The sequence below is a fragment of the Drosophila simulans genome, chromosome 2R (assembly GCF_016746395.2).
Source record: "Drosophila simulans strain w501 chromosome 2R, Prin_Dsim_3.1, whole genome shotgun sequence".
NCBI lineage: Eukaryota > Metazoa > Arthropoda > Insecta > Diptera > Drosophilidae > Drosophila > Drosophila simulans.
This window is the reverse complement of record NC_052521.2, coordinates 14,475,708-14,490,014: the sequence shown is the minus strand read 5'-3', so window position 1 is coordinate 14,490,014 and position 14,307 is coordinate 14,475,708. Positions and strand designations below refer to the sequence as shown.

Sequence of the window (14,307 nt, the reverse complement as noted above, 5' to 3'; positions counted from 1 at the left end):
ATGTTATAATAACTTAGGGCTTACGTTTATATTATACTTAGTTTAATCAATTTGCTTTGGTGATTTTCCGTAAATTTTAAATCGTCACATATATGTGCATATACAAAACAATTATCTAATATTTTTGTAACATTTCATTATTTTTGGTAAGATCTTATTAAAATTGTTTTACTGTAAATCTTGAATATGTGAAAAATATCGAAATGAAGGGTTTCAATCACAATTTTTTTGTAACCTGCATACAATTATTAAATTATTTTTCATAAAAACCATTTGTTTTACTTATTCATGCAATGTTCAGGTACATTTTTGAAAAATACCATTGCTCTAATTGCTCACACACCGCAATGATAATTAATGTTTGCTTGCAGTTTCCATTTGGGCCTGAGGACAGAAATAAGTGAACTTAGTGAATTGGAACTTTGCTCGCTCTGTCAAAGTCACCTTCAAAATGTGTTCGATATGTTCTAAATCATTTACGTAAATGCATCCCATCCATAACGGTATAGCTATATATCCGAATGCAGCCCAGCGGGCCAGAAATAGAAATATGTAACGCACACACACACACAGCCACAACTCTTGACATTTCTATGTCATAAATTTGTTTCGTTCTTTGGATTTTTTGGCAGCGAGCACTGAGCAAAAGATATGATCCTAACACCCCCCACATGGCAATTAAAATATGTGGTGCAGGCGGGGAAGGGGGAATACCTCTAACTCACACCATGCGCCACTCTGTGTAGGTTAATTGTAATAAAAAGTGAATGTAAGCGATTTCAAGAACGAAGAAAAAAAACGAAGTCCAACGAGAACTGGCATGTGAAAGCCATATCCATATGAAAGGGGATAGAGAAAGAGAGCGACCCGACCCGACCAGATCCAGATCCAGATCGAGGAACGCCCCCGCAATGATTTTAGCTCCACTATATGGTGGATATACCCCGCCTCCAGCAGCATTTGGCTTATTATTAGAAGTCCATCGGTGTTTGTGTGAGTTCACTATTTTTAAACGATTTCAAATTGGAGTTTTTGTCAGTGACCCGAAAGAGAAACAATGATCGCTAATGGAGCTCGGGGGCAAGTGAAAGGTTTTTGGTCTGCAAATTATGCATAATGAATTACATGAGTTACAATCGCGAACTGAAGGAGTGGTAAGCGTGGATAAAGCAAATAATAAGTTATGTTTACTAATAATGGAGTTAAATCCGATTTGCGTCTATTATGATTGGAATGTGCCAAATAACTGTCGAAACATGTAAAATAAATTACAGGCTGTATATCGATAATTATAAGGATATTAGCAAGATTATCGGTTATTTTAAAAACGAATCAAGGGTGCTGAGAGTAGAAAGACAATTATGCAGAAAGTAAACCCACTCATATTTATCTTTTCCTCTTGATAACTGTAATAACTTTTACCTCACAACGCTAATGACCAAGCAATTAATACAAGTTATAGGCAGCACTTGCGATTCCATCATCGTAAATCTACGTATTTATAGAAGATGTTATCGGCAAATGACATCTCTTTCTCGGTACCCAAAAACGCCCACCGCAGCATCTTGAAAACATCATTAACAACACATTTATCGGCGCTGCTTCTCTCCGCTGCAGCGGCCTTTCAAATGTGGGCAGCTAGCGTCTGCTACGGATTGGGGATTCGGTCTCAGATACAGATACAGATACAAATACGAAAAGCGATTCGGATACAAGCGCTGGCCGAAAGATACTCGTACTAGTGGAGCGAAACCGGTTCCGGGCAAAATCAAAAGTTGCGCAGACGTCGCCGACTCAGCTGCTCTGCTGACCAAGCCGGAGTTTTGGGAGTCGGGGACTGGAAGCTGCGAGCGGTCGGGGCGGGCCTGGAGTGCTAAAGTACACAAAGCAAAGTTTTCGAGATCGATGCACAGGGAGAAACGCTCAAGTGCTTTTAAGAAATTAAAAACGGAAACCTGGATAACTTTATAATGTAATCAGAAGAAACTTTTGCAATGCAACCTTTCATTTTCATGGTTACCTTTTTTTGGGAATCATAATCCTCAGTACTGTACCCCCTTTTTTGACAGTGTGGATGCTGTTAGTACAACTTTTCTCTGAGTGCGCCGCTCCGTGCGTGAAGTAGTGTAGGTAAATCAGATTGGGGAACCGGCGTCGAAACGGGTTTACTTCTCGTTTGTGCTACACCTTTTGCGCCTGTTCCTTGTTCCGATCCCCATTCGAGAACGTGTTTCAAGGCTTTTGCGACCGGGGTGTGTAACCAGTAGCAAAAGAAAACAAAAAGTAAATAAGAAGGCGCGGAAAAAGGAGGTCGCCGAATGAAAAGATCGCGGCCAAACAAAAGACACCAAGCGAGAAAATCGGGCTGAAGGGATTGGTCCGCCGCAGTCGGGCTGCAGAATGAGATGGCAGCGAATATATAAGGCCCACCCTAATCTAATTAGAAATAACGGCAAGAACAAGTCGAGTATTTCTGCGCACGCGATCGCAAGAGACCGGCTAATGCATATAAATTGGCATAAATAAAGCAAAAGTCACGTCGATCCGTGTCCAAAAACCAAAAAGCCAAATCAGTTTCAAATTCCAGATCAGATCATCGCAATGACGTAGTCGTCTTATTTCTCCAATACGCTACCAGTGCAACCCGAACCTGAGTCAGCTCCTTGGCGCTTCTCTTAAGAAACTCCCCAAGAGTCGGATCGGGCAAATATAAATCTATGTGCGTGGGTGCCGCACAAGTTGAGTCACTCGGAGTCGGAATTCCCCCCCATTGTCAAGTTTCCCATTCAACTCTTACCACTCAAAAGTGCCGAGTTTCCAAGCATGGGGCTGCTCTTGAGTGAGACAGCGAACGTTCGAGTTTGAGTTTAAGTTTGAGTGAACTCATGTGAGAAGATATTCCACTGAGACTGAGCGCCAGATTGTCTCGCAAAAAGTGTTCCCACTTTATCGGGGGTTGCAGCGGAAATGCCGAGTGTTCTACAAGGCTCGTTGAGTTCTGGAAGGCGTTGTTTTTTTCATCAAAAGTGGAGTATAGATCATAATAGATCAATCTTTTCTTTATATAATATGATAAAAATTAGATAACAATATAATGGTTTTTACTGAAACTATTTCAGTCCTTTTCTTAATAGAGTGAGTTCTAAACCATTTTTCATGGGTTTAGCAACACTAACAAAGCTTAAAATCTTTAAATTTTTGGGATCTGATTATTTATTACTATACTATACTAATTTCAACTTCATCTAGTTTAATGTACATTTGCATAATGTAGCATTCACACTGTTTACCATTCAATGTACCGTTATTATTTTCATTTTGATTCGCACCTTGACTTCGTTTTGTTCGTTTAATTTTCTTCATTTTCAACTTGGCTCCTATCGCTGCCTGCATTTGAATTCAAATTAAGCAAATTACCGAAAATTTCGTTTGTTTGGGGCTCTTCGATTCTGCCGCCCCTGCTGCCACGCCCCCTGCCCCAGTGTTTTCTTCTTCTTCGCTTAATTACTTACAACTAACTGCCGGGTGAAAAGTTTGCACATTCCGCCCCCCATTTTGCGCCCAAACTACCACTGCTACTTGCTTTGCAATTGAAACCGAAGTTACAATCGCATATCAAGCCCTAAGACAAAAGGCAAACATGCTTGGTTGAGTTTCCACCGAAAAGTGGGCGGTGGGTGCTTTTGGGGGGCGTGGCAGTCAGTCTGGGGCATAGTCGAAGAAATTACGCTGATTGAACACTAATTTATTTGTTTGTTTGTTTTAACATTTTCGCCGCATTAAAGTGGGGGGATTTGGGTGGCGGTATCGGAAGACGCGAGTGGAAAAGTGGATAAAAAGTTTTCCCTTCGCCAGGTGCAAAACGCTTGCATGTGTGTGAGTGTCGGCATGGGGGTGGGGGTGCCAAAGTGGGCGGACTTTTGGCTGGGGGGGTGGTCTTAGCTTTGTGTGTCTGCCGTTGTTAGCATCTTTTGGCTTTTTGTTGCAATTTGTAACTGAGGTTCTTTGTCTGCCACTGCCGCTTTTTCGCTTAATTGGCTGTAATTGAAATCGTTCAAAGGGTTGGAAAGGGGGTGGGGGGTGGCAATAAATATATAAGCAGAGTTTGTTTCACTAGGCTAAATCAAAAAAAATCGATATCTTATTAATTACAAAATCTTAAGTTAAGTTAAAAAATTATAAGGGCAATCATATTTAACATAAATGAAATATTAATTTTCACAACTAAAATCTTAATTTATCAGTATTGAAGTCTAGTTTTTTTTTTCGGCTTCAGTCACACTATTTCGCCATATTTAGAGGATTTTTTTTGTTTGCCTGCGGTCGAGCCTTGTTTGCCCCGAAAATTTTGATATATTCACGTTTTGGCTTTTTGGCCACAGTTTTGACCTTGTGTGTGTGGCCTTTTTGTTTTCCTTCTAGTTTCTTTGCCCGTTTTTCCGATTCTCCCTGTTGCCAGTCTGATGTGGCGACCTTTTAGCGAACGTTTTCGCCATTTGCAGTTTTTCGCCTGCGGCAGCGAGAATGTCGCTTTTCCCCTAGCCCCCTAGTTTTTCGTACTTTTCCATTTTCTTTTTGGGAAAACTGCACGTGGGTGTATGTGTGTCTGCACTACCCGGCGATCTCTGTTTGTGTTTTCCGAGTACTTGGTTATGGTAATCGAATTTCAAATTATTGCCAAGAGCTATATCCGAATGGGGGAAACCCCGGAATATGTCTCTCTTTATTTTTTACTTTTTTCATGCCTTCCTTTTCGATATTTCCATGCCAAAAGTTTTTTTTTCGCTACCCTTTGTTGTTCTTGTTGCGGAAGATGAATCTGGTTTTTTTTTTCAGTTTTCCGTCAATTCCTTCTTTTTTTTGTTTGTGTTTATGTTTTGGCTAGTTGCTGTTGATGTTTCCCCCCCGCCTGCCACTGTGTGTGTGTGTGTGTTTCCGAGGTTTTTCCTGTTTTTCCATCCTTGCAGTGCTGTTATTGTTGTTTACATCCTGTTTTTGGCGCGCTTTGAATATTTTGCGGTGCATGTTTTGTCATGCAATAATTTAATTGTCGGATTTGGCAGCTTAAAAGCAACCCACCGCCCCCGATAGCTGCCACCCACAAGTGCGGGGGCGTGGCAGGTGTGGGACGATTGTTTGTTTGTTTGCTAGGAGGACGGACAGGCTGACACTTTGTGCTTTATTTATGTTTGGATTTGGCTTGCTGATGTTGTTTGGGCTTTTTTGTTTTGTTTTCTTTTGACAAATTGCTTAAATTTGTTTGCTCAGGAGTGTTTTTTTTTTTGTGTAGCGCTGAATTTACATAAATCATTTTAGCAACTTTTATTTCAAGGTGAGTTCACTTTAATAATGCGCGTGCACAGCTCTGTGATGCTAAAAAAAAAACGATTTGCTTGTGCAAAGTATTAAAGCACTCTATTTCACTTTAATTTATGAGTTCTAGCTTTTATTACAAGTTAACTTATCTGACTTTCTGTGGAGAGAATAATCATTTTTCAAATGCTCTAACATGATTCTCGCCTGAAGATACTAGAACTTTAAGCTGCTGAAACCCAATTCTTTCTAACTATTTATAATTCCCGCTGCCCGCTGCATTATCTGCGTCAGTTTGCTCTCCTTGGGGCACAGTGTCACTATAATTAATAATCAACAGCAGCTTAAAGATTTTAATTAAAATCAACGACAGGCGGGAGCAGCTCAAGTTGCAGCTTCTTCTGTTCTTTATCTCCGCTTATATTGTCAACTGCTCCTGGAAAATGCAATCCGTAAGCCCCCATGTAACCACCTCCATTGGTAAACTAACCCCCCTCCACCCTGCCCCTGCTAGATCGACCTGCGTTGATTTCTTTTAATTTAGCCGCAATGACCTGCATCGAAATGCTTTTGTGTGCATGTGTTGGCTGAATGTCCTGGATACTGAATCCTGCATCCTGCAGAGCACACAGAATGTATAGTACGGCTCGCCGTCGCCTTCAGCTCCAATTTTAGCTGCAATTCGTTTCCTTGGCAACTTAGCCAAGTTTCAGTTTCAGTTGCAATTACTTGGCGCACCTGAAGTGGACAACAACAACGGGATGTTGAGTTGAGTTGAGTTGCAGGGGGTCAAAGGTTAGTTTGTTTGTTTGTATTTGCCGCTGCTGCTGTTGCGGTGACGTTGCTGATTCTATCCCTCGTTGATTTTTTCTTCTTGCCTCCCAAGATTCACCATTCTGCAGTATTTTTTACTATCGCTTTTCTGTTGACTTTGCGCTTTCTATTTACGCTCCGCTGTTGTTTGTTGAATTCCAACTGCAATTATGTGAATTTTCACCGTGCACAGCATAAAACATTTTCCCCAGAACTCCGGTTCAAGCAGTTGGCCTGCAGCCTTCTGCTGGGCAGATCCGGGGGCACCAGGTTCCCAGTTACCCAGGTTCGCCGGTTCTGGCCAAGCTCAAAGTCAAACAGCGTCGGGAAAGTAAACTGAGCTTGAAAGTCAATAAGCGGGGTGCATGGCTTGGGCCTGATTGCCACCTGAGTTTCCAAGGATCTCGACCCGGAAAGTGTTGAAAAGCGTTTAAAGCTTAGTATCCCTTTTTTTTAATTTTTTCTTCATTGATTTGGTCAAATGTTTGCAAGAAGTCAAGAGAATGCTCGAACATAGAATATCTCAAGTTTCTATCTCAAGTTTCTAAATACACGAAAAAATACAACAAATAAACTTGATAACTAAAATATAGCCTAGCCAAGAAAATCAAATAGTTTTGACGTAATGTTGTATTATTCCCTTTATTTATGATAAAAATTTGAAGTGAATAAAATTTGCTTGATAAATCCTCAGTTTACCTAAGAAGATAAAATCATGGCTCGTCGTAAAAACAAAAAACAAGTAAGCTTAAGATATAATGAGCATTTAATAATCTGCATAATAATGTATATATTTTGCACAGATGCTGATAGAAATGCTTACGCGGCCCCAAAATGTGGATCCATCCAAGTCGCTGGAAAATCAAAAAAATCCGGATTTAAAGCAAAAAACGATGGTTGCGGCGGCCGCGGCCAAAGGAAATAACCTTCCTCGACCCTTGAAGAGGGATATTATCCGCAAGATTTGCAGATTGCCACCAGAAACGTGCAATCAGAAGACAAAAGCGCAAGTGATGTACTACAATTCCAACTACGGAAGGGTTAAGAAAGCCAATCTCAGCCGAACCGATTTTCACGAGCCTACTTGTCCCAAAACTCGCAGATCGACAAAAGCCAATGAAAACCAGAAATTTAGTACTGCGTCCAGGCAGAGGACGCAAAAGAAGAAAACAAAATAATCTTAAGTCTTAAAATCCTTATGGATATACTATATATTATATTCTTGGATGGCATGATTATGTGTTCCAGGTCTAAGTGTTCACCAAGTCATGTGAATTTTTATACATTTTTCATGTACATAGCGCCTTGTGAAAATACTGCTCAATACACGCATCTTTTAAACCCTATTCTTTAGTTTTTAAAACCAAAAGATAAATTATGTTTCAAGTGATTCTTAAAATTGGAGCTGACACAAACGAGCCTTGAGAAAGCCCATCGAAGTAGAAACCCTTAGTAGTTATTTGTCCTGCATGTGTGTTGTCCTTAGCTCGTCTTCAAAGGGGCTTTCCCCGGCATTCCATTGGTGTCACGTAGATTTTTCGTTTGCTTTGAGTTTTCAGTTACACGATTTTTGAAAGGGACGAGGTGGAGCAGCAGCAGCAAAAGCAGCTAAGCAATCACCAAATAAAAAGCCATCGGACAGTTGCTGAGCTCAGTTTCAATTTTCACTTAAAACAAAGTTGGCCAACGAAGGGGAACGGAGCTGCAGAAGGACAAAAACTGGCTGAACCGAACTGCATCTCACATGCACATCCTCATCCACATCCACATCCAAAGGATCTGAGGGTCGCTTGGGCGTTAACAAAGCGCGCGAGGCGGCTGCCAAATTGTTTTTGCTGCCGCACAGGGAAAATATTTTTCAGGTTGATGAAAAATACTTACAGCTAACAGATTTATTTACAAAATTTATACATATATGATATTATGGTACTAATCATTTTACTACCAATAATAAGACGATTAACCGTCTATGTTATTTATTATTATAATGTGTTTTTTTTTTCAAAACAAAATAGTTCTTTGGTGTTGCAAGTATTTAAAAGGTAAGCTAAATAGCTTAAAAACTCTGAATATTAAAAAATTTTAATATTTATCTTGTTTATTTGTGTGATGTGTCTATAAATAATGTACTAAGCCTGATGAAATATTTAAAAAAAACTACAAACGCGTTATTAAATATTATTAAATAAACATATGAAATAAATTAATTTTAAACAGATTTTTTTTCCCAGTGAATCCGTTGTTGGGTTTTGTAATCAGAGCAAAGTAGACGCAGACACATGACGGAACTACTCGCCCCTTTCCCCCTTGGCTTACGTGATTTCAGGCTGCCAAATCACGGATCGGGTTGAGAGGAAAATCGTAGAGCTCGAAAAAAAGTCACGAGGAAATAAGGAAAAGCGAGCAGAAAAAAAAATTATGCTGTCGGGTAGCCAAATATTTCTATGTGCTGCCATGATGAACCAACCAGAAGCAAGTGGCAAGGAAAAACAAAACTAGAGCCAGATTTACAGAGCAAAGGGGGCAAGGAAAAGTTTGTGTGGCTCACGTGACATTTGTTTTGGCAAGTGTCCTTTTTCCTCATTGTCGTCAAATCAGCGAACGTACCTGCAATGAAAAATTAAAGAAAAGGGTTTTCAGTTGGTTGCTTTTCAGTTTTTTGAGTCGCAGAAAAGTTTCAGCTTCGTGTAAAACATATATTATACGCTTTAAAATAGATACAATAACCGTTTCCAATTCATTGAAATGCTAAGAATACTATTTTGAAATATTTATTTATTTGATTTGAGTGATTTTAAAATATTTGGGATTAAAATATTTTATTAATCATAATTATCTGCATTCAATAAACACATTTTCTAACGACGCGTTTCATTTCTTCCATATCCTGAACCATAGCCAAACCATTTTCCAGTGTATGCAGGTTCGCGATGAAAACAAGGTCTCCTTGCAGTTGTCGGTTTTTTGGTCGTAGACGTCATCCACTGCCTTATAACACCTGGCTTCTGCTCCTTGTCATATCTGCGGCGCATGCATTTTTTTAGTTTTTCGTTAAAGTAATATCCATACTAAGGAAATTCAGTTCTTAATGGCGCATTTTTATTTTTATCACAAACACTTCTTACAACGCATCGGCCTCTCGTGCGTGCCAAATCCGGCAGGCAGGTGCTCATTAGAATTACCCAGGTGAATCCTGCAGCGCAAGGAGGTAATTCTGCTGGAGGTGCGGTGCCATTCAAAGACGACATTCTTTTCAAGAATATGAAATCCGACTAATACTAGATTGCTGAAGGAACACAATTAATTTGGACACACTTCTAAGTGTGCGGAAAACCACGTTAGCTCAGGCTATTAACTCATTTCCACCAATGGAAAATAACTATAACTTTTAGTTTAGTCATTGCTTAGTTTGTATAATAGTTCCTAGATTCGCACAAATACAGTACTTGCACCTTTCCAACTCATCATATCTTTCGTATGTTAATGGATTTAAGGCAGGATGCACATGGAATAGGTCAAATGGGCTGGGTATCTGGGTATTGTGTTGGCATTCCGTAGCTTCCCAGCTTCCCGATTGCCGAATTTAATGAGTGAAATTAAGTGGGATACTTGAATGAGCCCGTTGACTGAGCGGCGAGGGGTGGCGCAAAAGTTTTGTATATAAAGTCTTGTGTACAAAGCTAAGGTAAATATGGAGCTGTATTTTTTGTAAAAGTAAATAAAATTCAATTCAAAACGCTTACATCCTAACAAAATACATTTAAATCCAATTAAATTAGTCTTAAATATAAATATATAAAAAAAAGCTAATTAAATACATTAAAATAAAATCTATTATTTTAAGTAAAGCTTTAACTAACCACGGCATTCATCGTTTAAAATTGGGCTTTGCCTTTTTTGAACCGGACCTCGTGGCGTATGCGCAATTTCAGCCACGCAGAGTTCAAAAGAAACGGTTAGGTTAAACAAGATTGGTTTTCACCAATGCACAGAGATCATAACAGGTAAGCTATTTTTTAATTAGTTTCAATTCGCTTAATTTTCAATATTCCATATATTTAAGTATTAGTTTCTGCGTAAAAAAAACTGAAAATCTATTGAGAAGTGGCTAAGGCAAATTCAATGCCAAAGTGGGCGAAAGTTGGTAAAACTTTGCCGGGCCAAAGTGAGACAGCCAAAAGTGAGACAGCGAAAAAGAAATGTTCCAGGTGGCAAATGTCAAAGCAGAGGATCCTGGCAGCTGAAGGACAGCACTCCCGTCCCCTTTCGTTGCTTGTTTGTTTGTGCCATTGTCGTTTGTGAACTATGAACTGTCACACGGAGAAGAGTGCACTAAAAGCGTCGCCTTACGGCAACTGACTTGGAAAGATAATCGCGAGGGGTGTGATGAGTGGGCGGTGCAACTTTTGATAACGGTTTATCTGGGCTGCCGTTGCAGCTTACCTTTTTTAGCCGGGCAACAGTTTCAGCTGACTGGCTAAGTTGGCTTCAAGTTGCCACCGACTTGACTGACTTGACTTTCATCATCATCGTCATTTGCTTTCCAGCTTGAGCTTCCAAAAGGGAGGCGAAAAAAAAGTATCTTGGTATCTTGATGTCGCGACAACTTTTCCTTTTTTTCCATGGCTAGCATTTAATTATTTGAAAAATACGCAATGGCGCTTCGTATTACCGAGAAAGAGAAGCAGGAAGAGAATCGGATCGGATGTGGGGAAAGTAACCAGCGAAAATTGTGCTAATTTTTAAATTAAATATTGCAAGAAATGGGTTATATAGTTTTAACTATTCTTTATGGTATTACGAAGGCGACAGCTTTCAAAAAGGCACACGATCGCACTCAGCGGCGATTACAAAAATTGCTTATAACTCTAAGAATAAATATAAAAGCAGTTCAACTCTATAAATTTTAATATTTCTCCTATTGAAAATACAATAGTTTAATCAACTATTTATTCTTCATAGGCAAGCTAGGTATGCATGTTGCATCTACAGTTGTGTTTGGTTTTAAAGTGTAAGAGGGTGAACATATATTTAAGCCCCGACCGGCATCAGGAGAAGGACGAGCAGAAAATATTCTCTGACAGTTTGGATAACATTAAAAGCGGCAAAATGTTGCGGTGCTGCCTGCCAAATGACATGATTTCTCAGTTCTGATTCGGTTTCCATTCTGCACTCTCTTCAGGCTGCAATTCTACATCTTCGCATTTCTACATCCCCACATCAACTTCAGCTCAAGAACTGAGCGAAACTTTTGCTTATCTGCGTTACAGCCACAAAACCGAATCCCGACTCCAGCCAACCAAGTCGCCACCCTTTCTTCACTACACTTCTTCTACACTGAGCAAAACTACTTCACTCTCAATTTACCCATTATTTAACACCACACAAAATCTGAGGTATTAAATATATCTTAAGGAGTAGTTAATTTAGTTTAGTTTGAAACTCAGCATGGAGGTTCATGGAAGTTCAAGATATTGATAGATATTTCTTGCAGTGTGCTCACATTATTCCCTTTTGCCATATACTGCAAAATCTTGAGGCACATGTTTGCTTTTGTTGCTGCCGCTGTGTTTTTTGCTGCGCTTTCCTTGGGTGTATCAGTTTGTCTGGTCCTTGGATGGCTGGTTTTCCTTCTTGGTCCTGTTATTTCTACACATGCTCGCCCAGGACTCGCTCTTTGTTGCTATTTCGCCACTGAAGCTGCTGCTGTTTGTGCGTGTTTCATTTTATTTGTTGGCACAAAATTGGGTTTTAGTGGATTTTGTGGCAAATGATTTTTGCTGGCTGCCGTTACGCTTGCATAAACTTTAATTTAATTTTTACCCAATACAAAAAGTGCAAAACTTCCCTGAGCAGCTGAACAAAAAATAAACAAAAATAAAAAGTGGGTAGAAAAAGGTGCATGTTTAATCTAATAATGAATTACTCTATGAATGATTAATTTGTTTTTCAACATCTAACAATAAAATCGTATAATCTTATATATATTAACTAACATCTTATTTCTCGAACTTCAGTGCCCACAGTAACCGAGGATTAAATTCCAGAAGCGATTAACTGAAAGCTCTATATACACAAACTTTTAGATATCTCAACACTTGACTTTATCTGTAAAGTTTGCCTCCGAGTTTCGGCACTTCTGCATTGATTTCGTTTCCCAATCGCTTTCAATCAACATGCGTATATTGAATTGAATATATTCGTCGAAAAAGCCACAGGACACACTTCCCTCAATTCAAATGTGTCTGCCGACATCTGTCTGTACATATATACATATTCCCATATATTGCCACACAAAATGGAAGACACCTACGTACGTACATGGGTAGCAGATTTTTAAGAAATGCACAAAAGTGCAATTGAGTTGAAAGACGTGCCAAAGGGCGTGCACCAGGTAGAAAAGCCATAAAAATGGCAGCTAAACGTCGGTGGTTGGTGCCAGGATCCCCCGCTCAGGTGAAAAATTATAGCGTAAAATTCATATTTGATGACTTTTTGATTGCCAAACCGAAAACTGTTGCCCCGCCTCCAAGTCAATCCGAACCGCAATCGCAACCTCAGATTCTGCCTTTAGCTCCGGATTCACACAGCCACATAATGCTGGCAAAAGTGCTTTCAATGGCGTCATTGTCAAGCGTTCTTGCAGCCATCGCAATCATCATCATCATCATCGTTATCATCGTATATATCCACCTGCACCTGAACTGCACTCTATATATGTACTCGACGTACTGGCTGATCCAAAGCAATGCCAAAGCTTTGGGATTAAGCTGCAGGTGGCTTTGAACTGGATGGATGGATGGTTAGATGGATGGATGGATGGCTTGCTGGCTGGATGGCTGGCAGTATGGCAGCTGGATTTTTCCTTTTCATTTTTCCATATTTCGTGTCGTTTGTCGTCCTCGAGACCTCATGATGATGACGATGTGCTCGAGTTTCGATTGTAGGCAGAGGGGCAAATCTTTCAATGGTAACAGGACTGCGTTACCAACTCTCAAGCTGAATTTTGGTTGTACAAGGACTCGATTAATGAACCTCAGCTTGATGGTCATTTAAAATGCATTTCAAATGGAAGTGTCTTCGACCCGAATTGGGAATTTAGGTTTTTTAGGAAAAAATATTTATTAAATTATTAAATACCTTTATACTAGATAAAACATTAAACTTAAGCTTTTTAGTATATATTTTACGAATTATAGTCTCTGACTTAGCCTCAAATCCATATATTAACTTTAGCTCCAAAGAAACCCAGTAATCAATTTTAATTATCCTAATCCCCAAATCCCATTAATCGTTTTGACTTTTTTCCGTGTCAGTCATCTAATTTCAATGAATGTAAGGACCCGAGGATGTTCCCGAAACGAGGTCCTTTCAGCACCATTCCCTTGTCCTCGCAGATTGGTGTTGATGTGATGGGCCACGAATGCTGATGACACTAATGCTCGTCCACACGCACACTCGAACTGTGACCCATGAAAAGGATTGGGGATCCAGGATCCAGGACGCAGGACGCAGGACGCAAGGACGTCAATGTGTTAATGACTCGATGGCATTGCATAAAACGGCTACGCTAATTTGCATTGTTGTGCGGGTGTGTGAGCGTGTGTGCGAATTGGCCGCTGTCAACGTTGTCCTGGCACACTCGTGTGTAATGATTTGTGCCAGTTTTTCCAGCTTTTCACGCTTTTCCCCTGCCCCAGGCACAAACGACCAACAACCTCGGCAGCCCAACTGGCTTATGTCATACAATTAATAAAAGTTTTTACGCCCGCGAAAAAAGTAAGCGAAATAATGAGCAAGGCTACAAGCATTTTGTCACACGTTGACCTTAATTACTTGGCACTTTTTACAGGGCCATTAGGTTCCGAATTTAAAGAGTTCTAATGGTGAATATTAAAGTGCCTAATTATGATTGATGTGATCATTTTGGGTAAAAATTATGAAGTGTAGATTGTTGCCAATCATTCAAATTATTTAAGTATCCTTGGGGATTATAAAGATGGTAGATGGGGTTATTTGAAGTTGAATTAAACCGGTTAAACATTTTATAATTTTAGTATGTGCATTTTTTCTGTCGTAAATAAATTGTTCATATCATAATCCTCTTCAAAAACGCATCGGTGACCCAGAATACTTTGAATAATCAAGCGAATGTTTTTGCCTCGCTATAACCTTTTACCT

At 39.7% G+C, this 14,307-nt stretch overlaps 3 protein-coding genes and 1 long non-coding RNA gene across 6 annotated transcripts in view; 2 read left to right on the top strand and 2 right to left on the bottom strand.

Moving 5' to 3' along the window:
* The window catches only part of LOC6734891 (protein muscleblind), a 164,291-nt gene that overhangs the window by 111,553 nt on the left and 38,431 nt on the right, over window positions 1-14,307 (bottom strand). The gene's annotated exons all lie outside the window — the stretch shown is intronic.
* LOC27208903 lies at window positions 6,709-7,472 on the top strand. The gene is made up of 2 exons (XM_016184449.3): window positions 6,709-6,868; window positions 6,930-7,472. The coding sequence occupies exons 1-2, from the start codon at window positions 6,842-6,844 to the stop codon at window positions 7,302-7,304; spliced, it is 402 nt and encodes a 133-aa protein (XP_016028167.1). The 5' UTR covers window positions 6,709-6,841; the 3' UTR covers window positions 7,305-7,472.
* LOC27207782 lies at window positions 8,929-9,404 on the bottom strand. The gene is made up of 2 exons (XM_016183456.2): window positions 9,252-9,404; window positions 8,929-9,194 (listed from the first exon to the last, which is right to left on the bottom strand). Exons 1-2 carry the CDS (start codon window positions 9,372-9,374, stop codon window positions 8,985-8,987), a joined length of 333 nt encoding a protein of 110 aa, XP_016028166.2. The 5' UTR covers window positions 9,375-9,404; the 3' UTR covers window positions 8,929-8,984.
* LOC27206850 lies at window positions 9,891-10,498 on the top strand. Its single transcript, XR_001600167.3, has 2 exons — window positions 9,891-10,130; window positions 10,190-10,498. It is a non-coding gene; the product is annotated as an uncharacterized LOC27206850 (long non-coding RNA).